Consider the following 26,254-nt stretch of genomic DNA (forward strand, 5'->3'; position numbering starts at 1 on the left):
ATGGACTCTGGTACACACACACACACACACACACATATATATATATATGTGTGTGTGTGTATATATATATATATATATATATATATATATATATATATATATAAAGTTAGCATATGACTGGGTTTCATTCTGGCAAAAATGTCAATGTTTTTCTATCCTAATGAGAGTTGCCTGCACACATACACGCAGTGAATACACACACGACCCCCTGCCTCCCTTTCAGTGCGTCCAAATCACACACAGCAAGCAAAATGCTGATGGTGGTTAATGAGGCAGAAGCCTGAGTAAGAGACAGAAAGAGGAAGAGAGACAGAGGGAAAGAGTTGTGTTGGCTCGGAGCACTGAAACAGGCAGCTTCCGTCAAATAATGAGACACTGACACCACATTTAGCGGGTAGCCTTTTGGAATGATGCATCAGCACGCTGAACTCTACCTGAAAAAAATAAATATAGCAGCTGTTCTATTTAAAAAAAAAAAAAAACTCTGCAAAGGATGAATTAGCTCACTATCAACTGTTTCAAACTTTGCTGTATGCTTATAGTCTTTATGACCAAGCTTGTAGCTCGGCTCTGTGATGACTGTTGGTTGTGTCATCGCGTTGGTCCAGACTGAAATTTGAATCCTGCTGACTTTGGTGATTCCCTGATATTTCCTATAGTGGCACCATCAGAGGAAGGTGCCAGAAAAAGCCTTTCCTTTTCCTCCCTTATCTCATTTTTTTTTTTTTAAAGCTGTGGATTACTTCATCCTCACACCTTTCAGTCCACTCTTGAGACATCAGGCATCACTGCTAAAACAACCCTACCAGACTCATTCTTCACTCTCTTGTTTTGTTTTGATTTTAAAGTGTTGCGTTATTGGATTGTGATTGTGTGTCTGTATCAGTCACAACTTTTGAAGGGCAGCACTTTACTTTTAAGGAGGTTTAACATGGCACGTCAACACACTTCACACTGTTTCATCTCCACTGTGAAAAGGTCATGTTAAATTAGCATCAGTAAAAGTCAAAACTATACTACCAACAAGGCAAATGTTTATTACTCATAAGTTCAGGAGTTTGGGGGTTTTCATGGTTTGTGAAGTGTCAGCAGCCGCTGAATGGACCCTGTGATGAAATTTAATACAGATATTGGTGGGTCACAGAAGATGTCATCTTCTGGTTTTCACTCCAGTGTTGATCCCTTACCAAGTTTTTTTTTTTTTTAAAGATATTTCATGCACTGTTTTGAATTCAGACATTTTCATTGCATTTACTACCACAAAGCACAGCCTGCAGGTGCTCCAAATTGTCATAAAATGGATCAATCGCAGGGACAAAAAGGACACCGTTTAGGGCTGAATCCACAGTGACTGATGGTAGAGTGAGCAGTAGATATTTTAACCCTAAAAGACACTCTTGTTATATTGAGAAGGGCAGCTCAAATTGAATCTTTCAGTCTACGTGTCTCAGTGGGAGGCGATTGTGGGTTTTTTGTTCCTAGATTAGGGTGGGTACAGAGCTGGCTAATCCTACCCGCTCTTCCATGTGGGAGTGGCAGTGGGGTATCTTTGCTGTGCAGCCAGCCGTAATCTAATGGGAGCGAGATCGGGCTTTATACACGGGCATGCTCGCTCACACGCAGCTGGAGACGCACAACACAAAGTCTAGATTTGTTTCAGGATTAAAAGCATCACCTCAGTAACTGACATATTGCCACAGGCATTCCCACGGTAAGCCTGATGAGGTCGCCTCTCTGTGTGCACGTGCATGTGAGGCTGTGAGTGTGCCAAAGCGTGTGCGTGAATGCGGCTGTGTTTCGAGATGCTGCTGGTGATATATATGAAATCACAGAAAAAAAACCCAAAAATGAGCAGTGACAAATTCACGTACACCCTCACACCCAGACACACAAACTCACAGCATTCAGTACCACTAGAGAAGCAGCTGCCTAAGTTGGCAGCCCATGTCCCTCTCATTATGCTGGCCAGTCACTCGTGTCCTGGCTCTCCCTCCCCTGCTGCTGCTGCTGGACAGGTAGCATCTGACACACATTAGCCTGCTATTAATAACTTCTGTTGCAGCCATTATCACACACTTAGGGAAAATGATCCCCAGGGTGCCATTTTTGCAGTGACACGCATTAAATATCCAAAGCCACCTGATTTTCTCTGAAGTTCTGCAAGCAAAGCAACCTTTTCGTAAGACGAGACTCAGTTTTGCTTAGATGGAAACTCTTCTTGGTGGCGGTGCTTCGATTCAGCTAGCCTACATTTTAATGCAGATAGTGGCCACCTCAAGTTTAATCCAGGATGTCTGAGATCAAAAGTAAATCCTGAGGAATGTGGGTGGGTGTGGCCCATGGACTTCTCCCAGCAGAAAGGGAATGCCACAGTGATTAAGATTAATCCTACAGGTCTACACAATCAATACAAATACCGCCACAGGATCTCCACAACATCAAGATCCTGTGGTGGCCTTTTACTATGGTTCTCTCCAACTTAATTCAGTGTTCACATTGTGTCTGTTCAGATTTAGGCTTTATTGAGCCATAGAACAACATTTCTGACAAGGATCGTGGCATGTGTTACAAGAGCCTATATGTTTGTCCTTCTTTTTAATGATGCCTCCAGGATGGACAGGAGGTCAAGTATTTATCCCTCAGTGCAATGAACCTTTGTGAGTGTACAGAAGTGTTACACACAGATGAATTTGACATTGAGAATATAGTGGTTTTTCTAGTTTGTTTCTAACTTGTCTTTCTTAGGCACACAAACTATGATAGCAGGAGCAAGAATCTGTTTTATTATTGTATTTTTTTTTTTTTAAAGCCTTCAAAAGCCTTCAAAATAGATGAGTTCCCCTCTTAGAGTCTAGTAGATGTGCTGCTGTTTTGTTGCGGTTGTCTAAAATAATGAAGACACTCAGATCAGCGAGTGCACTGTTGTGTTATTGAATCCCAAACTGCAAATTTGTTTTTCAGAAAATTCAACTTTTACAAAATGTACAGAATACAAACACGACAATGACTGTATATTTGCAGGAGTGAAGTGCCATGAATCAGCTGGGACAGGCTCCAGCCACGCCCACGACCCTGAATTAATTAAGCAGAAGAAGATGGATGGATGGATGGATGGATGGATGGGTCAGGAATCATAACAAATGTGGAACCTATTTTCATGAAGGTGCCTGTTAAATATAACATTTGTGTTAACTGGAATGAGTTCATATCACCTGCCATTTTATCTGCTAATAAACCTGTAGAGAGAAAATACACCATTGAGTGCTGGCAAAGTGAAACACGCAGGACTAGTAAATCACCCGATCCAGAGCTTCAACAATATTTGATTTAACATGAGGCGGATGCGTATTTGATTCTGTGTAATCAGGGCAGAGCAGAAATGTAAGTGGTGTATGTGCTGAAACTCAATCCACTCTCACTCTGTATGCATTATGTGCTTCTGTGTGTGTAGTGCGTTCATCCATGTCATTCCACTTTAATATATATATAGGCAAAAGCCTGGCAGCTCTGCAAGCCTTTAGGTTTGATAAACCTGCGCCAAAGTACCAGGTTGGATTTGTTTTCCATTCCACCGCAAAGAACGTTAAATTGGTGAGAGTCCCACGAGCAAGAGAAACAGATTAAGAAGAGATGGGTAGAGGCAAAGCACCACGGCACACTGTCAGGGAAAGTTTTGTCCTTCATCAGCCCTCCATCCCTCTATTCATCCATCTCATTAAGGATGGCTAGATGATCAATAGGAGAGAAGCAGTGGAAGGGGATTAGGATTAGAAATCGATGGCTTTGTTTTCTTCAGCCTGCCAAAGATAAACACTGCCTTAAGACACTGTCAACGCAGTGGAGAGTCTTTCAAGGCTTTTCATGTGTGTGTGAGAGGGCGCAGCATTCCCTCCATGTGGACACACAGACATCTGTTAGCAGCTTCTCACGCAAGTTAAAAAGAAGTGTTTCGATCCCTGCCATGAGACTGGGAAAAAAAGGGGGAGATGGGCTCTAATTCAACTCAGTGGGAATATTCTACGGTAAGATTCAACCAAGACTCTGCTGGCATTTTGTAGACTTTTTATCCAGCACACTTCATCACTCTATTGTCAGAACTGTTGAACTGTGAGTGGGAGATACAGGTTATGCATCACAGATCAGAGACCGACTTCACATCAAGTCACCATTTCAAGACTCTGAGAATAGCTGGAGATGACTGATGAAGAGGTAGTATCATAATTTGCTGGCTGCAAAGAAAAGTGATGCTCCTAAAAACCTGAGTGGGCTGCAAGGAGTGAGGCAAGGCATTCTGGGTAGGTGAGGCTCCACCTCCCACACAGAGATTCAAAAACATACCCCCTGCTTTGATCTCTCTTTCTCTGCTTTCTCTCTCTGCTCCTCTTCCTCGCTCTTCTTTTCACGTGCACGCCTGCTTACACACCCACACACACACACACCCACACACATGCTGCACGCTCACCCTGTTTGTTGTGGCTTTCGCCCCTCTCTCCTTTGAAAGAACAAAGCCATTTGTTTATGTTTCCTGCAGATGAAAGCTCAGCTTTGTGATGGCCCATTCACCCCAGGTACAGAAGCTGCCGCTTCATCATGTTTCTTTAAATTCATGAATTATTTCCAGATATTGTTAGTTTATTACACCTTCTTCATGGCAGGTGTGTATAAATGTGCGTTTCAGTTTTTAACCTCGTTGTGCATTCTTTTTGTGATAATCATCGTGATCATATTCCTATTCAAAGTCACAGGTGTCTGATGTCTATCCCAGCCTGCATGTGTGCCGAAAGCAGGGGGGAGGAGGGGAAATAGATTGGCAAAGAAAGATAGTCATACAGTTTCCAGTGTATGTAACATGCATGTGATTGGCTTTGGAGCTTATGGACATTAAGAGAACATGCAAACTCCCAAGTAGAAAACAGCACGCAGGTCTGACGCGCCTATTTCACACTCCTTGAAGAATAATTCTGAAAGGTAAATATATACTGCATTCGATGCCGACTATTTTTCCCGTCGCACATGACTGCACAGCAGCAGCACAGTGCATGTTCTGGATCAATGCAAAGGAAACAGTGCCCACGCCATGTTCATTAAAAGCTGGGTAACATGCCTGCTTGTGTTGCTCTGTGGTTCATTAATGTTTTAACAGTACATGTGTGACTGTTGTGGTGCTCTGTGGCAAAGTGGAATAAAATGCTGTTCACTGTTGTATCAAACTGGCTACACAGATTTATTTTTATATGTTCAAGGTCTTAGCTATGACTCCGTCTGCCCATCTGTTCTTCACTTCACTTTTTATATTTGGTCATTTTTTGGCTAAAAGTTGTTCACTATTACCAGAGTAACCCAAAAGCAGAAGTTCTCAAAATGTGAAAATAAAACTGGGAAAATAAACAGACAAGAGCTTGATGCTGCCCTTTAATTCAATAGATTCAGAATGTATCATTCTTTGTTTAAATGATGCTCAGTTGGCACTAAGGAGCCCAAAGTGTGCCAAGACATACACCACCATCAGCAGCCCGAACTGTTGATACAAGGTAGGCTGGATCCATGCTTTCATGTTGTTTATGCCAAATTCTGATCCTACCATTCGAATGCTGCAGCAGAAATTGAAACTAGTCTCCCAATCTTCTAATGTCCAGTTTTTGAGCCAGCTGACAAAAGTGGCACCCAGCGTGGTCTTCTGTTTCAAAGTTTGATATGTTCAGAGATGCTCTTCTGCATACCTTGGTTATAATGAGTGGTAATTTGAGTTACTGCTGCCTTCCTGTCAGGTTGAAACAGCACAGCCATTCTCCTCTGACCTCTGATATTAAAAGGGCGTTTTTGCCCAGAGAACTGCTGCTCTCTGGATATTTTCTCTTTTTCAGGCCATCCTCTGTAAACCCTACAGATGGTTGTGTGGGAAAATCCCAGTAGATCAGCAGCTTCTCAGTTTACAGAGACTTGGTTAATTAGATATTTGCATTAATGAGGCACTGAACAAGTGCACTTAATAAAGTGACTAGTAAATGTGTACAGCACACACACCCACACAGAGAGGTGTGGGTTTTTTTTGTTGTTTTGTTTGTTTTTTTTGGGGGGGGGGGGGGGGGGGGGGTAGTCTCAAGTTTAACTATGCTCAGCCTTGTCCTAGCCTTAGGTGCCGTTTACACGAGACCATTTTCATTTTGAAACGGCATCGTTTTGATGCGTTTCGGCCTTCTGTTTACACGACAACAGAGTGAAAACGATGTGTTTCGGAAACGGGGTCCAGAGTGGAGCGTTTCAGAAACGCACCGGCTTACGTTCTCGTGTAAACACTTGAAACCTGGGTGATTTGAAAACGCTCGACTCGCACATGCGCACTATGGTTGCGACGGCCACAGTTTTTTGCGCACGCGCAAACTGATAAACAGTACTCACGGATTCACGAGCGCTTCTTATACTGTTCTTGTGTTTTTACCGTTTTGTAATTCAGCGTTGTGTGCACCAGCGATCCAACCTCATCGTCAGTCCACACAAAACCTCTCACATTGGCCGTTTTGTAAGTAATGAACAATTTGCCGCAGTACCTACTGTGTCACTCCACGCATGCGCGTCTTGCATAAACAAACTTTGCAAAGAGAAAACCAACGCCAACTTGTGGCCTGGCATGGGAACTACATCGTTTCCATCGTTTCGCATGTCATCGTGTAAACGCGGATCGTTTCTGAAACGTCATCGTGTAAACAAAACGCTGAAACGCATCAAAACGACACCGTTTCCAGTGAAAACGGCTTCGTGTAAACGGCACCTTAATTTAAACCCAATTCTAACTTTAGCTCTAAAATTAGGGCTTAACACTAAAGCAGGCCTTTGTGCAGGGTGCTAAAAAATCAGTCAAAATATTCTACATTTCACAAAATTTCATCACTCTGATGGACTGGAGCTCAAATTGTTTTGTTTGTTTTTTTACTGATAGCTGCACATGTTTTCATTTATTTTTGTATTTGGTTGCTGGTGACAAATGACTACAATCAGCTAATACACACGTAGTTGAGCAGTTCTTGAGAAAGCTGCAGCCCACAGTCTGAACAGCCAGTTTTTAAACACGCACAATCACACACATTCAGCAAGTGTATCCTTGCAGCTGTCCTCTTTCTAAAACAGTATCTTAATGATTGCCCGCATGGACGACTGTAAATCGTAGCGACAAAAACATGGCTTACATTCTCTCCCTGAGCACAACAGCAAAAACATTTTCAGAACATCACTGATGAGTAAGGAATTCTTTAATAATACCTTACTCAAGTTAGTTGCACCTCTGGGTTGGTTAAAGAATACCCTCTCTGCTGAAAATTGGGAAGTAAGCACTAAATAGGCTCGAGAAGGAGAAAAAGGGATTGTGTCTGTGTGTGTCTGTGCACACTGAAAGGTAGAAGGACAAAAAAGTAAAAAAGGGAGCGAGAGACAATTTCATTCTAGGACAGTTGGGCAGGTGGCTGCTGATCCTTGTCCATCACACATTCCATCAGTGCCCGACATGCCTGACTTGTCACCCTGACTGACATTCGCAACTCTTTCCCGCACAAGCATGCAGAAAGTGCACCTGCATGCACACAGGAGGCCAAACGTCAGCACATACACTTGATTATATTTACCGTGTGCTTTACTTCAATTTTACTTTTTCTCCAAGAGAAAAAGTGAAATAGAAGTAATGCACGAACGTGTTCATATACTCACAAATTATTGGGAAACCTAAACTCTGAGCCCTTTTGCTGGCACGATTTGGGTCCGAAAGAGCCGCTGCTGAATCCAGTGATGAGTTCTATCCTGTGGTGAAACATTTCTTTCCGATGACAGCAGCCTCTTCCGAGATGACGATGCTCCCATTCATAAGGCACAAGGGGTGGTTTGATGAGTGTAAAAATGATATGAATCATATGTTCCAGCATTCACAGCCACCAGATCCAAACACCTTTGGGAGATTTTTGGATCTCTCCATCACTTTTCATCAAAACATCAAAATATGTTTTATAAGAACAGTGTTTAATCTCTCCAGTTGTGTTACATTTGGAGAGTCGTTATTAAAACGTTTTATGCTGTTTTGTCCTTTAATTTGTCACCCCTTGTATATAGGCTATACTGACATTCATACTGTAGTTCAGTATATTTCCATTCTACATTTTATTGCTTATAATTGGTGTCACTCTGTCTGTCCTTTGACTTTTCCTGTTCTCTTTTCATTTGCCACCACATTATAATATAAACTGTTAGAAAAATAGTTGTGCTAGTTAGAATAATGATGCTTATCTGAATTGCCGTTGCTGAGCAGAGAATGTCTACATGAGGAGGAATAAACTTTGTCTGACCTTTTAGGAGTGATTGCACAGAATGTACTTACCTGACATTAGAAGTCTGAGCGTTAGCGGAACTACGTCAGATTGTCAGTGTGTGGGTTACTTCCCCTTTGTCTGCACTCCTTCCTGTGCAAAGGGGCCATTTTTCGATACTCAAATTCGTACTTGCATACTTGCTAGTTCATACTTGGGAAGTTCACACGGGAGTACGGACTTCCCAAGTATGTCACAAACCCACCACTAGTGTACTTGATGACATCACAGCTCAGCTCCGTTTTTCCGCCTTCCAGCCTAATTTTACTGTGATTAAATATCAGTTATTTTAGTAATCGAGTTTTCTATCGATTATTCCATTGATTAATCGAGTAATTGCATAAGAAAATACTTTTTTCGTATTAACAGTTCATCTGCATATTTTTACTTCCGTACTGCAGTTTTTCACTGTGTGAAACAAATAGCGGTGGATGGAGCAGCTACAGAGTTCTCTTCACTTGCTGATCAAGTGGTTGATGAAGGACCTCCAGTTGTGTTTAATGGTGGTTACAGAAAAAAAGCGTCTGTTTTGCTAGAAAAACGTTTCCTTTCACTCCACCTGAGCACACAGTCTGTATAGCGGCTCCGCCCCTTTGCGCTTGCGCAGACAGCTGCCTGCTGCTGTTGTGTTATCAGTTTTTTGTTGAAAAATTGCGAGGAAGCAACAGATTTGTTTCGAGGATTTTTTTTTATAATCGAATTATTCGAGTTACTCAAAGAATTGTTGCAGCCCTAAATATCTACAATGGAACGTGGCCACAATATGCCCAATAACTAGATTTCTTTAAAAAAAAAGCTCTGGTATAAACACTTCATGGATAACTAACTAGATCTAAAAACTGGAAACTTCATCTCTTAATAAAAGCATTATACATGTATACACAGCAGAACAAAAACAAACAGGTCAGATGTTAAAATTATTTTATTTTTTATTTCGGATGACTCCCAACACTTACAACAGACAGATGGCATTTAGAATAGAGTTAAATAAATATTAAAAACATATAATTTGATCGTTTCTGGAACAGGCTTGGTATCAGTCTTCACGATCTCCACGAACAGCATCAGCAGATGTTCCTGCTCCGGGTGAAAAGGTCCACGATGACATTAAATATTTTTAATGTCAGTCGTAGTTCTAAATAGGCTTTTTAAACAAGTAGTAGCATATTTTTACATCTGGGACGAAAGATGAACGAATGATTAATTTCCAAATCTACTGACAGCTCTCCAGTAAGACATTAAAGTTTAATAAGACTATCCGGTTAATCTCAGCCAAACCGATTTGCTCAGGAACTTAATGAAACACTGAAATAAACCAAACGACCGTAATTCACGCAGATGATCTATACGTTATAGATCATCTGCGTGAATTATATCTGTATTTAACTTCTATTCTGGTGAAAGGCAGCCAAGGTTTTGAAAACGATGTGCCCGGAGATGAGCCTCGACCGCCCGGTCAGCTGACAGCTGGCGAGGCGGAGCACTTTTGCATTTAAGCTATATCTTGGTAAACTGAGCAGATATTTGAGGTTTACACATTTACATTCTTGCCTGAAAACATCTTAAAAGTTTATTTAGTGTCACAGAAGCAGTGACATTTCAAACTTTACTCGCAGTTTTGACCGCTCTTCTGCCATTGCCGCTTTTGAGTTTCGTTCGAAATGCATTCTGGGATACTTGGCTGCACCAGGTACACAGCAGGACCCGACGGATCCTCGATAGGAGGGGCGGAGCAAGAACACTTACCTTGATGGGTACTTTGAATGGAACAGTACTTAGACTGCGACTGATGACGTTTCACAAGTACACAAGCAGGCATATTGAGAAACGGCCCACGTGCCTCATATGTATAAGAATCATAAGAAGACTTCATCGGAGAGCAGCTGCTGATGCCGAGCTGATTGTAACTCCTCCTTCTTATACTGGAAGCTGATCGTGTGCGCCTGGTCCTCGGTAGAACTCCTGAATTTACCTCACATAAACCAGCATGACTAGCATCATTTTATGCAGACTGCCAGCTACTTCCAGTGAGCTGTTTTGATAAAGCCATTTTGCACCTTGTCTCTTTTTAAATACCATCTTACTTATAGGAGTAAATTCTATGGTGATTTATTTAAAACAATGTACTATCCTCAGAAAAGCAATCAAGATGTCATATCATTTTATATGCATGGCTTGTAATGTCAGTGTGATGTGGAGGAGTGGGATGTGTGGCTTTAAATACGAGTCCTCCTTTTATCATCCATTAGAAACACAATAAAATGACCTATAAGCAGCTGATATTCTGGTATATGTATTTATGCCATTTAATTCTACAGTTCAACTAATAGGGGTGAGCAGCACTGTGTGATATTTCTAGTGGATGTGCCATCACTCTGAGTTCTTTCTGAGACATTGTGGTGCCATCTAGTGGGCCACTTTTCTGTGAATGTGATTATTTAAAAAAAATAAAAAAATTTTTACACAATATAATTTTATTATATTTTACACAGTGATCAGCTACAAACACTGTTGCCCACAAACAGGCAGGTTAACTCAAATAATACAGTAATATGGTGCAGTGGTGCTTGTGGACACAGTCGGGGAGTCTAATTAAGGTCAATCTCGTTTCAGCAAGTGTCACCATTTATGGAAGACAGAAGGTACCGTTTGTCTTTGCTTGGTTTAGAAACCCAAGGATGCTTCAGTTCACACTTTGTTTAATTTGGCAAATTATAATGAATCCAAGGTGACCGGAGACTGGGGGGGGGGGCAACTGGATTTGTTTTGTCTCACGCAGCCAACATGCTTTTAGCTGCTTTAAACTTTCATAGCGTATAACAACAACAACACCTTTAGACAAACTGACAAACAGGCATGGCAGCAAAAATGTTTCCCAGTCACACATTACATGCATGCAAACACATGCACAGACAGAGACATAAGGGCACAGGCGTACATGTATGTGCTAAAGCACACACAAGCTAAACAACAATTTTAAAAAAGATAATTTTATCCATTTTTTTTCTTCTTTGCGACCTTTTTGAATATTAAAAATGAGTAATTGCATGGTTGATTCTTTTGTTTAAACTGCTACAAAATGTATTTTCTCACAGTCAGCTATGGATTTTAGAGGGTTTTTTTTTTTCAGTGATTACATATTATCAGAAAATATTAACATTGGTTATGATTATACCTAAGTTAACATCAGTAAGGCAATTTGAACAAAACCATTCATTGTCAGATCAGAGATTGTTGAGTGGAGCACCACACACCACTGGAAGAAAGAGAAACCTGTGCACGCACAACACCCACAACATTAACTGTGTTTGAGTGTGTTTTGAACCAACAACTGATGACAAAATAATAAAACATCTATGATTTCAAAAGACCTCGGCCACAATAAAATTATACACAGCTCTGACATGCCTCTAGTGAAGAAAACGAACACACATTAAGTAAAGTATGATGTCGTAAAGTTGAGTCAAAAACAGAAATAAGTAACACAAACAACATGTCTGTATTGCATAGCCAGACCTGGGGAGAGTGATGCCTGGACTACATTTTCTTAGCCTGCTTCCAGCCTAAAACCTGATTCTGGATAAGTGGCAGAAAATAAACACGTGGAGGTTTGGACGCTCTGGAAACTTTGGGATCAACACTAGAATTTAAAATGGTATTTTTGTTGCACTGAGCCCGGATTTTATGAACACTGAAAGTATCCACAGTGCCGGTGTGATTTCTCCACTTGATATCAGTGAGATTGTCCTGGAGCCGATGCCTTAGAACGGTTTTCTATAGTATTATAATACTTCTGACTGTTTCTTCAGCTGAATGTAAATACTTCCAAAAGTTCACTCCTTTGGTTTTTGTTGGACTCAGCAAAGCAAGCTCCCCACATTTCCTGGTGGCTTTATCATTAAAATCTTACAGATGACCTCTGGCTCCACCCATCACTGCTGCCTCCACTGTGATTTACTGAAGAAAGAGTAAGAAAGAGAAGATTAACATTAGAGAGACAACAAGGAGGCTGGCAGACAGATACATCCACTCACGTCTGTTCTCTGATTTAACTTTGAATCATGAATGAACTGTACACCTACTGTCTCACTCTCCCCATCTGAGCCCCTTCTGGACTCTGAGCTGCAATGCAGAGGAGAGTACACCCAGCTCCGATCCTCCTGAGTCTGCTGTTACCAAATACAGCCAGCAGGGGGCAGCAGAAGAAGAAAGGAAAGGAGAGGAATTAACACTATATTGGAAAAGAGTGCGCTGCAAAGACAATGCCCATTCCCGGAGCCGTTTCAAGCTGCACTCTGCAGTTTTGCATGTTGCAGATTCTGAAGACGAGGCGCCTTATTTCTGTGCATTTATGATTTATAAACACGAATCAGAATCGGAAGTTAAAGCCTGGTCAGTAACATCAAATGGAGTCATAGCCACTCTGTCCACATGATGCAGATCAACTTCAAGAGTGACCTCACCAATTTTCAGCAGCCTCTCTATGACTGCAAAATGGAAAGTCTGTCTGTGTGATGAATATCTTACTTCCCCTCTTTGTTGTTTATAAAGTGATCCACTTGTAAATGATTTTGCTTCTGCTTTTTAATGGGCTCGACACACGGGGAGCGACAAACGACAGCGACGAATGGGTCGCATCGCCACTGGGGTGAAACCGAACACACGGGACGCGATAGCGACGGCAGCTTTGCGAATCGCGCTCTTACGTCACTCGTCTCCAAGAAATGTGATTGGTTATGAAACTGGAGGGATTTAGACATTTTCAAAGCAGTCCGTGTCAGACACGGCAATAAAGATGAGGAGTCTGAAGATTTTATTGGAACTGACAGAAATCTTGCTGTTAAGTCTCCTCTACAAAAGAAAAAGACAACCTCGCGTTCATCCTATATTAGCACAAAAGTCCTCTCTATCCGTCTGTTTAACGTTAGTGTTACACCAACACGTTCTCATATGGCTGCCTTTTATGTTTAACTCGATAATCACTGCCTGAAGTGTCATATAATATAGGAAAGTCAAACCCAGCTAAAACGATGCTTTCCTTCCTGCTGAAAGTGGTTGCAGACTGCAGTGTGTAGCATACTCTTCGCTCATTGGTCAGTCAATGAAACTCTTGCTGATTGGTTTAGTGCCACGCGACAGCGACAAAAGTAGAACATTTTCCAACTTTGTTGTGTCGCGTCGCCTGGTCGCGTGTGCACGTCTACGTGTACGAGCTTGAAATTTCACATGCACGAACGTCGCCGGTCGCTTAGCTGGAGGAGGGCAAGCGATTGTCGCCTCATCGCACAAGCTCCATAGGAAATGAATGGAGAGCGAGCGACGTCGCTCCCCGTGTGTCGAGCCCATTAGTCATGAATAATTGAAGTAACACAGAAACAGGTTTTAAGATGCTCAACTTTATGGTGATTTCCAGCACCAGAAAGGAAGATTACATTCTGCAGAGGCTCTGAGAACACCAAATCCACTGTGTTGCTGAGCTTTACCACTTTATTGCTTTATTTTACTTTTAAAGATCATTATGGAGCTCATTATGTCTGTGATAGGCCTAATGGAACAGTTAGTAGCAATGCAGTCTAGTATATGCAAACATCTCCTAGACTATTAAATAGCTAACTACTTTGGTGGTGACTTACATTGTAACTTGAACTAGAGTTTAGCTTACGACGGCCAAGAACTGGAGAGTACACCCAATATCTGCCATCTGCATACTGATGGATGGACACACATACACACACACACACACACAGATGGACACAAGTATATAATGTGTACACATGAAAATGGATTTGAAGATAAAATTATACAAAAAAATAAGATGCATAAGAATGACATAAGAATGTAGAAGCAGTTATGAGAGCAAAATAAAGTAGAAAATGTAGAATGAATGGAATAATGCAGCTAAAAAAAAAGAAAATCCCACAAAGGATAGAGCTTTGGAGAGCTGTGAGTGGCGCTGACAGAGGGAATGAATGCAGACCGACAGCTAAAGATCATGCTGTGCAGAAAAGGCAACATTCAAAAAGCATGAATTGTGGCTCCTGGCAGCCTCATGCTTCACTTAAAATAAAGCATTTTGGAAAGCAAGCGCTCCTCCTATAGTACGTGCAAACTGCAACAAACACAGCCCCCCTCACCATCATAACTCTACCACGCTGTCCTGACTGGGCCACTGCAAAAGACCCAGCAGATCAAAGAAAAACATGAGATAAAATGATCTTTACTCCCTGGAAACTGATTTATTCATAAATCACTGGTACGATCGTTTTGGTTTGTTAGACCATCTTTAAAGTGGTTTATTATCTCTCTTTGAACATTTTCTGGAAAAACAAGAACCAGAAGCACTGGAGCGCGGCAATGGGAACTTACAAAGTATATGTCGGAAACTTGCACCTCCCCATCCAGCGAGTTGTGGCTGCTGGAGACAGACAGCTGATTGTGCGACGTATGTGGTGACCGCTGAGACACCTGGGGGCTTTGAGGGACAGAGGAAGGGGGTGTTGATGGCAGGTGATGACAGGAGTTGGGGGGCGGGGAGTGAGAAGATGCTGGACAGACAGGGGTGAATGCTGAGGCAGGAGGAAGGGTGGAGCTCTTTGGACCTGTGGCTTGCACAGCTGATTGAGAGACTGGAGAAGAAAGACTTAAAGACTGCGCAGGAGTTGGAGAGGTGAGCGGTTTGGTGGATGGACAGATTGATGAAGTAAGTGTGGAGGATGAGTGCCCAGTGGACTGAGAGGTGGAGGAGGAAGAGGAGGCCACAAAGGAAGGTGGAAGGGTAGAGGAGGAATATTGAGAGCATGGATTAACGGGAGGAGTGGATGATGTGGATGATGCAGTGACAGGAGGCAGAGGATCAGATGACGGATGGCCGGGTGTGGGAATTTCTGTCATCTGTGTGAGCTCCGTGCTCTTTGGGATTTTACTGCACGAACCAAGACAGAGAACACTGTTAGAATACCACACATGAATTTATGGAAACCATCCAAGGATTTTCATTGCATATGCATGTACCTGAGCTCCACCTCCACTGTTATGGTGTCCTGTCGTTCAATGTGAACCTCGGCTACCTCCTTTTGTGACCTGAAAGCGCACAAAAAGCACAGAGCAAGCATGACTGTGACTGAACAATGTCACCGAGCACATCAGATCTAACGTCGCAAATTTATCAGATATTCCCACCTGGAAATGTTTGGTGAAAGCATTTGCCTCCTGTAGCGTGGGTGCTCAGGTGTATCAAAGGGGGTGGTGGGTAAGGAGTTGTTTGATGAAAGAGTGGTAGCAATAGATGCCGTGGTGGCATCTTCAAATGAAGGAGGAGTGCAGGGTGGTTCTTTCCCTGAGGAGAAACGTTAGGTAAGAGATCATGAGTTAAATCATTAACAGGACATAAATTCTTAAAAAATAAAAAAAGATGTGTCTGTACCAGAGTGTACAACACTTCTGCTGTTTTGAACTCTACATGCCTTATTCTTTTTATATTAACATTATATTAATTTACTATCAGTATGTCTGATTGGAGACCATTCACTTCATATGCTTCACTGAAAGTGAAAAGTTTTCTTGTCATCGCTTTGCTGTATTGCACAAACTGATGGCAATTAAAATCTGTGAAGAATGATAAATGTGAGCTTCATCTTGACCCTGAGGACAATTTAAGTGATCACTGGATGCAAGTTTCACTAAAATCTGACCCATGCTATAAGACTAATAACAAGAAAAGGTCATACCATTGTCCTCCAACATGGGGAAGCCGCGAGCTCCTCTTAGGTTCTCGAAGTTGTCCAGGTTTTCCGGCCTGTCATCAGTCAGTGAAGGACGCTGGCCTGTTGAGCTGGCTCCTGCGCTGGACTTGGACATGAGAACCCCTCTTCCTCTCTTTGATGGAGACGATCGCAACGCTGTAAATGCAGCATACAGATTACGTGGACTCATTCCCTTCATTAGCAGATCTGGGCAAAATAAAAGCATCCACTTTTCCATCTTTGTATGTACATGTGTGAACTCACAGCAGCTCTTCTTGAAGACAACTGTGCTACAGAACTTGTAGAACCTCTCAGCATAGAAGCTCGGTCTGTGAACTGACACGGTGTCCTGCGGGAGAACGCAGGCCGCAGTAATTACATAAAAAAAATGAATATGATTTAGAGTGCTCTGTTTGGCTTGGATTCAAAACTATTGCGTAACAGTTGCATAAAAGATACTCACTCCATCGTGGATGAGGGACTTCCAAGAATGTTCCAGCTTCTTAATCAGCCTGTCAGATGGAAAAATTCAATTATTTATTAGTACATATCTAGGAGTTTAGTGCTAAATCAGTGGCTACAACCACACAATGCCAATGTGCATTTTAACATCAGTTTTACAAGACTTGACATGTTATGTTTCTCACACCTCTGTGTGTCTTTTTAGAGTTTATTGCTAGACAACATGACCTACAAGGCATTACTGCTTTTCCATGATCTCTGTAAAAGTAAACTGATGATTCAGACATAATGTAATCCGTCCAGAGAAAGCAGAACTAGAATGCAACCTATATGCAGTTCTTCATACTGGGAATGCAGTAGAGCTGTAATGTAAGAGTAGCTTCCACCAACATATTAAATGACTTTGTAGTTAATACCAACAAAATGTGAGATCTTCAGTGGCAGACTGTTTCAAATGCAGCACACATTGATCGCCTACCTGTAGGACTGCAGAATGTCAATGATTCCGATGAACAGCAGGAGGCGCTCCCCTTTCGCACCCACAGCTGGAATTCCACCCATACTAGAGAGAGAAGAAAAGTTACAGTCATGTGTAGATTTGGCATGAGGATGAGGACAGGCTTTATGGAACGGTGTCTCACGTGTCATCGTGGTCCAGTGTGTCCCTGCAGGTGGAGCCTCCCTGTATTGACTCCATGGCACTGGAATACAAGGATCTCTGCCCTGTGGGCCTCTTTTCATCCCCTCCTCCGACAGGTGATCCCTGAGACTGACGCTCTCTCTCTGCTTGGGTCTTGTTGTGGACCCCAAGCAGCAAACTGTAGTCCATAATCTTAAAACTCTCCAGAACCTGATGTAAAACACATGAAATTTTTATGAAAGCTTTGACTTTTTGAGAATGGAATTGATGTTACAGCCTAGCGGCAGGTGATATTTAAGGTTTCCTCTTTTCTTTCATGAGGTACCAGACAGATGTGTGGTTGGCTTGGCCGCTACATTCAAAATAAATCAGAGGCACGTTGGTAATCTACTTTTACAAACAGTGTATCCAACTCCTTTCTATTCACCCTCTTACCAGACAGTCTCTTTGCAGCGTCTTGACCAGAGCATTGAATGTGTCCTGGTCCAGAGTGAGACCTTCAGGAATATCACTCAGAAAGTCTAGGTCTTTAAAGGTGGGCTTGGACTTCTCTCTTTCCTTCTTGGATGCTCGCCGCTTGTATGTTGAGCCCTTTAAGTCAAACTTAAGGTGCATGCGCACGGAACGTGGTAGAATATTGTTCATCACGACCACTCTGATGTTCTTTCCTCCACACTGGACACAGTAGAGGCCAAAGAACTTTGGCAGTAAAGTCCGGGGGTTCTGGTTCAAGTTCTGGAGAGGGTTTTTACACAGCAGATAGAGAGAAAGAGGAACAGGGAAGAAACAATGGCACATTAGTGGTTCATTTTGAACGTAGCCTGTGAATTTCACCCCCATTATAATGCACATGCTAGACAGCGTGACTCATCGCCAGGCCTCAGCTCCTACTTGTGTTCTTCCACTGTGTGCATGCTGAGCCCTTTAAGGAGCACTCAGCATGAGTCCATGCTCTCACCTATCACAACACCATCACCTGGTGACATCACTGCTGGCCTGGCTCAACTGCAGAGGTTTGGATTAAGAGGATAAAGGTGACTAGAAGTTTCTGTGCTGCACTGCTCTTTGGCGTGCGCTCATGTACACAAGCAGCTCATGCCCACACACTTAAAACGCTGAATGCAAAGACCATCAGAAAAGCTACAGCAAGATCTCATTCTCCAACTCCTCACAGATTCTTAATGATGATCATGTCGACACGAGTCAGTTAGCTTACTTTAAACTTGTTGTCTGCATTTAAATTATTCAGTTGAAATGATTCTGATGGATGAGAGACTTACCATATAGTACCCAGGGAGCAATTTCTGTAGAAACTCAGCCTCTTTGTGCAGCACAGTTTTGATGATAAACTCATCATCACGGGTCACATAGAAAATTGAGCCACTAGCTCCTGGATTTGACAGCTCAATCAGTGGCTCATTACACAGAGAGTACTAGACAGAAACACAGATAAGAAACAGAGCACAATTTAACCTGGTGCATTTTCCTCGATTTCAACAATCTGACCCCACCATCATTGAAAATATGCAACAGCCAGAAGAGTGAAGTAATTCATTAATTTCATATAATGCTTGTGTCACCTGTTTTGATTGAATAATTAGGTTCATGCAAAAATCATCACATCTTTTTCTGGACGGCTGCATAGCTTTGCTCCTGTTTGAATCAAAGGGCTACATCTATCCACTCACTCGACATTACTCATCGGCACAAAAAAAAAAAGGAGCAGTGTGTGTATAGACTGCTGAAATTACTACAAATTAATGCTGTATTAGTCACTCAACTACTTGCTATCTTAACTGTTGCATTCATTTACCTTATGCAAGTGTGCAGAAAGCAGGAATTATGTTTAACTGAAGCTTTCTGTATATATTAGGCTTTGGCTTAATGGAGGCACTCCAGCAGCATCAGCGAACTTCACGCTGTATATCTGACAGAGGTACTGAGCCATTAGGAACTTTTACATAATTAAATTCTTTGGTTGGAGGCTGGAGGAATATGCTGCAAAGTAAGAGAGAGTGCCCTTTGATTGTAGTTAATTTGGCTCACACAGCAATGCAATTTTCTATGGCTTAGTTGACAAAATGCAATTATCTTGTTACTCCACCCCTCCACTGGCAGCACAAACACATGCAGACACAAAAACAAACTACTCTGACCGTCTGCTGCCACTACTTGGAATTTAAAAAGGAAGGCTTTAGTCTGCTAATCTCCCTCTGGCACAGGTAGAAGTTTAAGCTTAAATGTACTGCTGAGAACATGCTATGTCACCGCATGTGCGTGTGCACGTGTGTGTGTGTGTGTGTGTGTGTGTGTGTGTACCCCGACATGCACAGTTATAAAGGCTCGTGCGACAGTGACTACATATGTACAATTTTCTTTTTTTTGTGTTGATGCTTAATGTCCAGTCACAGAGATCTGATCATGTTTTCCACCAATCGTTGATCAAATGGGCGCATAGACAGGATTTCACATAAATCTATTTTTAGTTTCAGCCAGGTAGCAGTACATCTATTATGGTATTATATTATCAGATTAGATTAAATAAAAGCAGAATGTAGAAAGGTACTGATACTGTTTTCCAACAGATTGCACATAAAATCTACTACCATATGCAATCTAAGTTTATTTGAGCTTTACTACTTAATAACTATAAAGCTATAACAAATTTTCCCAAGAAAGAAAATCTTTTTAGCCTGGATGTTTTAATGTAAGAAAAAGTGATCCAAGTGATTCCGTGACCTTGGGTGAAGGTCATTGTGTATAAGTTTGAATATAGTTTAATTAAAGCAGGAATGCTTGAATTATGAATGGACGGATGATGGATGACTCGCCATGTCACAGGCTCATCTGTCCTTGGTAGCTGGACAAGTTAAAAAAAAAGTGCTTCATTTCTAATAACTGGTGGAAATAATATTCACATACTGCAAAATATATGTAGTTGTACTGTATGAATACTGCATGAATAATGTTCTAGCTTAAAGTGGTTAAATGGCTGGTCTTGGGCAGGTTTGTATAATTTGAACCAGATTACAATGAATCCTCTAAATCAAGTGATACAATTCAGGCAGGATGACTTTAGTCGAAAGAGGACTGATGTTCTGTTTGCAGTAATTGTTTTTCAGGGCAGTATGGTTCTGTTCTAGGACCTCCCCAAGCAGCAGCAAAGCCCCTCACAACAGAACAAAATAGGCATAAATGACAAAAGATGTGAATATGACTCAGAAACAGCATGAAAACGAGGAGCTGGCATGGAGGTGGGCTACAAAATGGCTTGTAGAGATAGTACCAATTATAGGCAGGCTAAAGTAACTTAAATAATGTGCCCTATAAGAGATTTTTCACTAGGATGTGCAGAAGGATATCAGCTGATGAAGTGAGACTGAGGGCTAAACTATGCTTATTATACATATTTCTGTTTATGCATAATCAATAAAAGATCCCTTCACTGCTCATCCTAAATGTAAAGGAATCACAGTGTCTTTACACTGTACTTTAGAAGATACTTGGATACACTGACTGCATTATGAGCCATCAAAGAAAATAAGCACCTCACCAGGTAATCGTCTGGTCGGATCCCAAAAAGCTCTCTGAAGTAGCGGAAGGCCACAGGGGCGTAGGTTTTAAACCTGAAGTCTGGGAAGTGGTGGGCTGGTGTGAGGTTGCTGCCTTCACTGTATGGAGCAAGGTGCAACCAACAGAAAGGGTATAAGGAGGTTAAAAATTACATGAAATACCTCGCAGAAATTGTATGCACATCCAGTTATATGCACCTGGGGAAGAAGATGCTTTCAACCACGTAGAAGTCCTGCATGAGCACATCTCTCTCGGGCTTGGAGCTGAGGTTGCCGACAGTATATCCGATACCCAACTGGATGGCTCCTTTCAAGGCAGAGGAGGTTGTCTGGAGGCGGACAACAAAGAAAAGAACAACAGAGCATGGTGTGGGTAGAAAACAGCTGAAATCGTGATGCCACGAAAACCTGCAAACAGTATTGAGACAAAAAGGCCAAAAAAAAAAAAAAAAATGATTAAAAAAAACCCCAAACCTTCTTGTATGTTGTCTCTCCAGAGGCATCTACCCTTCTGTGGCCAATCTTCTTCTCATGTCCTTGGCTCGCTCCAAATGGGGATGGCATCTGTCACAAGGAAAGAACAGGGAAGGGAAAATGCATGTAATATGCATTTCTCCCATTAAGGCTACACTGAATGCAAGAAACCAGTACAGATGAGAGAAGGGCCTGAGAAGATGACAGACACAGAGAGACAGATGAGGGGAACAGGCGTAGAATGTGAAGCAGCATCTCACCTCTGATATCTGAGCCTTATTGCTTGATTCTGCGGACAGGAACAGAAGGATAAAGTGCAAAAGAAAAATGTTAAAAAGTGCCGACATCTGTGCATTATTCAGCATAATTTAAGCTCGTTCTGTGGATGCCCTGCATCCTACTTCACAGGACTAAAGTTTCAGGCTGCCAGTTCAAATTAGCAGCACAGATGACACAGTGCAACATAAACAACTTCACCTGCAGAGCTTGAGAAGATCAAGTTAGCAGCCTTGTGATTATCATTCAGATCCACATTCCTTGGCTTGGGATAATTTTATTTTAGTTCATTTAAAAGGGAAATGTACATAAGCTACTTCTGCAGCATTCATTAACCTTGTAAAAAAAAAAAAAAAAGTGTTTAACTCACCGCAGAAGAGTTCGGTCCCTACAAGTTACAAATTGTTTGATAATCCACAAAGAAAAAAAGATGCAGTGAAACTGACTAAATCAAACTGACATCCGTCAGTGTGACTGCTGCAGCGTGCCGCCTGTGTTTTCTATTCCTGGATCAGTGAGATTTGTAGAGAGAAGGTAAAAACTCTATTGGATTGACTTCCTTGTTAATCTGAGTGCTGCCATTGGCTGAGGTGTCCAGATCACATCATAGACCAATCACACACAAGGATTACGAAAAATCCTTCCAAGCGACATCAAGGATGCAACTGGACTGCGTCCAGAGAGCAGGAAGGAAGGAAGTGAATGAGAAAATACAATTCATAGCATGACACAGTCCTAGAAACGACTTTATTTACATCTTCACTGTAGCTTTCACGTTGTGTGACGGTCAAGGTTAAGAAAGCATTGCTGACAGAGCTGAGATAATGGATAAGAAAGCCACGTTAAAGCACACAGCACACATCACAGCAGATGTGGTTGTCACTAAATCGTGATGGAACGCTTTACTGATCACATCATTTAATCACAACTCTCTCAGAATGTAAGTATGATCTCAGCTGTCAAAAACTCAAACTAACAAGAGGAATATTAAAATCACGACAGCAGTAAGGTAGAATAGTCCTCTGGGGCCATGAACTATATGAGTGTGTTCTCCTCTCACTGACTCTTTGTTTTACAATAGCAGCTGTACTGATAACAAGAATACAATAAATATTAGTAACTCTGTGTGGATGTGCTTTCAAACAGGCTCCTACCCTGTTCACTGTTTCAATGTGGTATGATTCCATACAAAAACTTGCTAAGTAGCTGTAAACACAATGCACATCTGAGTCTCATTGGAGTGTCATTAGTTTTGCAGGTGTTTGCTCATGAATAGGTAGAATTCTGATAATTCTGCTATGTTAAAAGTTATAGGATCCCAACGGTTATTGGACTTCATCTTTTAATAGCAATCCAGTTATTTTATCCAATTCATTATTATCAGGCTGTCCTAAAAGCTCCCTGAAAAGCCTTCAGCTGATCCAAAATGCTGCAGCTAGAGTACTGACAGGGACTAGACAGAGAGAGCAGATTTCTCCCATATTGGCTTCTCTTCATTGGCTCCCTGTTAAATCCAGAATTGAATTTCAAATCCTTCTCCTCACATACAAGGCCTTGAATAATCAGGCCCCATCTTATCTTAAAGACCTTATAGTACCATATCACCCCAGTAGAGCACTTTGCTCTCAGACTGCTGGCTTACTTGTGGTTCCTAGGATACTTCAGAGTAGAATGGGAGGCAGAGCCTTCAGCTTTGAGGCCCCTCTTCTGTGGGACAACCAGCTCCCAGTTTGGCTTCAGGAGACAGACACGCTCTCTATTTTTAAGATTAGGCTTAAAACTTTCCTTTTTGATCAAGATTATAGTTAGAGCTGGATCAGGTGTCCCTGAACTATCCTTTTGTTATGCTGCAATAGGCCTAGGCTGCTGAGGGGTTCCCATGATGCACTGAGTATTTCTTTTTCATTCACCTCTTTTCACTCTGTTTATACTCCACTCTGCATTCATTAGTTATTATTAATCTCTGGCTCTCTTCCACAGCATGTCTTTTGCCCTGTCTCTCTCTCCCCTCACCCCAGCCGGTCGCGGCAGATGACTGTCCCTCCCTGAGCCTGGTTCTGCTGGAGGTTTCTTCCTATTAAAAGGGAATTTTTCCTTCCCACTGTTGCCAAGTGCTTGTTCATAGGGGGTCGTTTTGACTGTTGGGTTTTCTCTGGAATTATTGTAGGGTCTTTACCTACAATATAAAGTGCCTTGAGGCGACTGTTTGCCGTGATTTGGCGGTATATAAATAAAATTGATTTGAATTTTTAAGACTGATACCAATATTTGGTGATTTAAAAATCCGATATATCAGCCAATGGGTTTGTCTTTCTGACACATCAAAGATAAATATGTGCAGTTATTTATGAGTTCTTACAAAGATGATATGACAAGGCAGTTTAAAAATAATCTTGTTAGTGTATTACTCGTTTACGCTCTGTCTGACTCAGATCAGCAGGTTGCTGTGTTCCAAACACATGCTGCAGGAAAGTACAACGTGACCTCTGGTGGACAAACTATGCAACATAAACACTCATAACATGGTTGAACAGTGTTTCTTCCATCTCTTCTTGATTTTTTTAATTATTTTTCAAATGCAATTAATGCCAGTAGCTAATCTCAGACAATATATCGGCCCCTGCCAATATATCAGTTGGGCTCTAGTTAAGAAATTCAAAGCCTGAAAGGTGAACTGCATCGTGTCAATGAAAATGTCAGGGGATCACCACACCTGTTCTTCCTCTGGCCACAATTATTGGTCTGTACAAAATTTAATGGCAATCAATCCAATATGTGTTGAGATATTTTAGTCCTTAGACAAACTGACTGGATGCAACCTGACCTCACCAGGTCAGCAGGTAAAATGGAAAAATGCTGAATAATGCCTTTACACACAAACATAAAAATCATTAAAATCTTGGTAACAATATGACAAAAGTAAGTGGATCCTAGTGATGTGTGTGTGTGTGTGTGTGTGTGTGTGTGTGTGTGTGTGTGTGTGTGAGTGTGAGTGAGAGAGAGAGAGAGCAGCGACAGGACAAAAAGGCCCATCTTTGGTCAGGATGCACGCACCTGTAACCTGCAGATTAGTACTGCAACAAAGCCTGTCAGGCAGAACAATGAGGAGGAGTATCCTGGAGTGGACGTGCACGCAAAGCGTCTCTGTGGGATTAGGGTCAGGCCAGAATAACGTGTCACTGAGTCACAAGCAATAAACAGGACAAACCCACTGTATCATCTGAGATTAGCATGTGGGTAACAGGCTACCTGTATTATTTTTGAATGTGTTAAATGAGTTAAAAGGATGTGTACAATAACTGAGATATTCTTGTTATGACATATTTTGTGTCAGTGTTGAGAGAAATATGCCTTCAGGCCTGTGTGTGTGTGTGTGTGTGTGTGTGTGTGTGTGTGTGTGTGTGTGTGTGTGTGTGTGTGTGTGTGTGTGTGTGTGTGATGTAAAGAGGATTAGAGCTTTCCCTTATCAGCTGAAAAAAATGGTGGCCTGTTGCTGTGACATTAATGTGACACTAGACAGGGGGGGTAGATTTTGATGCCTCAACAGCTTTGCGTACAGATATAATCTGTTCAGAAATATCAAGTGTAACTGCCTACGACCGAGCAGACAACTTACTGCACCTGCTCAACTAATGAGGACCACATCTGCTTTCTTCCACAAAAATAAAAGAAAATGCCACAGCATGGTATGTGAAGCTGTGACATCCACAGCAATACCTGAAAATGATACGCATTTAAGAGATTACTGTGTGATTTATGTTTTAATTCCACAAGAGATTACATGAGGCACTCTCCAGATTTAGCTAAGAAGAGGACCAGACAGATGGCAAGAATTATGAAGACAGAGAGAAGCTGAGGAGAATAAAATGACACCTGAGAGCGCATTTACCAATGGATGCTCAGGAGCTCATTTTGTGTTAGCCTGTTAATAATCATGCACACACAAAAGGACTACTGTCATGTGTTTGGCATGCAAGCAACCACTTCCACACTCATTCAGGCAAATTAACTTTCATGCCAGCTCAGCTTTATTCGGTTTTGTGGGAATGTGTGGACACATCCCTAACGCACCTTGTGTTTGTGCCAGCCTGCAATGAGTCAGTGACATTTAAAAGCAGTGACTTCAATCTTGACAGTTATTTAACCCAGCAATCTATTATTCAGTTCTACCCGTTAGTGGGATTACCCTGGGATACTACTCTCTGGATCTGTCTTGATGCGATATTCTTTCCTGTACCTAGCTGAATCCATGCACTGTTTGCACTGCATACCCGAATTTCCCAGCAGGTTAGATCTGCTTTCATCGGCGGCTTGCTATTACTAAGCCCACCAAAAATGATGGCACAGTTTGGCAATTTCACAGAAACACATACGAACCGGGGTCCCCGAAGTCAAGCTGCAAAGAGGGACCAGCGGCCGCTGCTTCGCTCGGGCTACCGTCATCCCCGGTTTCCGCAGCCCCCGCTTCCATCTCCGGGACGGTTCCTGACGACGATGCGCAGCTCTGTCCTTCCTCAGCGAGAACCAGATGTTGCTGGATGCAGAACCCCTGACATTTTACCCCGTCCGATATTTATTGCTACAACTGCAGGCCACATATCGCCGTGGAAATGTAGCGGCACGGGCATGCTCAGAGCCAGCGGTGCTGATCATCAGCCGCTGTTCTGCGTCATCGTCGTTATCACGCACCGGCTGGTGCGCGTGCCACTACAGCGTGACCCTGCAGCGCTCAGCAAAGCG

At 42.1% G+C, this 26,254-nt stretch overlaps 1 protein-coding gene across 5 annotated transcripts; it reads right to left on the reverse strand.

The window, feature by feature from the left end:
• Positions 1-10,804: 10,804 nt before the first annotated feature.
• Positions 10,805-26,210, reverse strand: LOC115795503 (phosphatidylinositol 4-phosphate 5-kinase type-1 gamma-like). Of its 5 annotated transcripts, none has more exons than XM_030751459.1 (18): positions 25,892-26,210; positions 21,499-21,527; positions 21,239-21,328; positions 20,963-21,093; positions 20,746-20,863; positions 18,473-18,625; positions 17,628-17,927; positions 17,194-17,402; positions 17,031-17,114; positions 16,554-16,602; positions 16,355-16,439; positions 16,076-16,246; positions 15,528-15,684; positions 15,360-15,428; positions 14,715-15,270; positions 13,982-14,056; positions 12,431-12,514; positions 10,805-12,305 (listed from the first exon to the last, which is right to left on the reverse strand). In XM_030751459.1, exons 1-18 carry the CDS (start codon positions 25,983-25,985, stop codon positions 12,303-12,305), a joined length of 2,457 nt encoding a protein of 818 aa, XP_030607319.1. In that variant the 5' UTR covers positions 25,986-26,210; the 3' UTR covers positions 10,805-12,302. The 5 variants fall into 5 exon arrangements, with proteins under 5 accessions (XP_030607319.1, XP_030607318.1, XP_030607322.1 ...); XM_030751458.1 differs by having other exon boundaries at positions 12,431-12,517; XM_030751462.1 differs by lacking the exon at positions 25,892-26,210 and adding an exon at positions 21,885-21,986 and having other exon boundaries at positions 12,431-12,517.
• Between the last annotated feature and the right edge of the window lie 44 nt (positions 26,211-26,254).

Source organism: Archocentrus centrarchus, chromosome 17, assembly GCF_007364275.1.
Source record: "Archocentrus centrarchus isolate MPI-CPG fArcCen1 chromosome 17, fArcCen1, whole genome shotgun sequence".
In the NCBI taxonomy this organism is placed as follows: Eukaryota; Metazoa; Chordata; class Actinopteri; order Cichliformes; family Cichlidae; genus Archocentrus; species Archocentrus centrarchus.

Bases quoted from the DNA above. Each gene is read 5' to 3' on its own strand.
- LOC115795503 (XM_030751458.1), bottom strand. From the start codon at position 25,985: ATGGAAGCGGGGGCTGCGGAAACCGGGGATGACGGTAGCCCGAGCGAA. The intron at 15,685-16,075 runs GTATGACCTTTT...GTTTCTCCTCAG, and splicing joins CCCCATGTTGGAGGACAATG to GGAAAGAACCACCCTGCACT. The intron at 12,518-13,981 runs GTAAGTCACCAC...ATTTGGTAACAG, and splicing joins ACTCTAGTTCAAGTTACAAT to CAGACTCAGGAGGATCGGAG.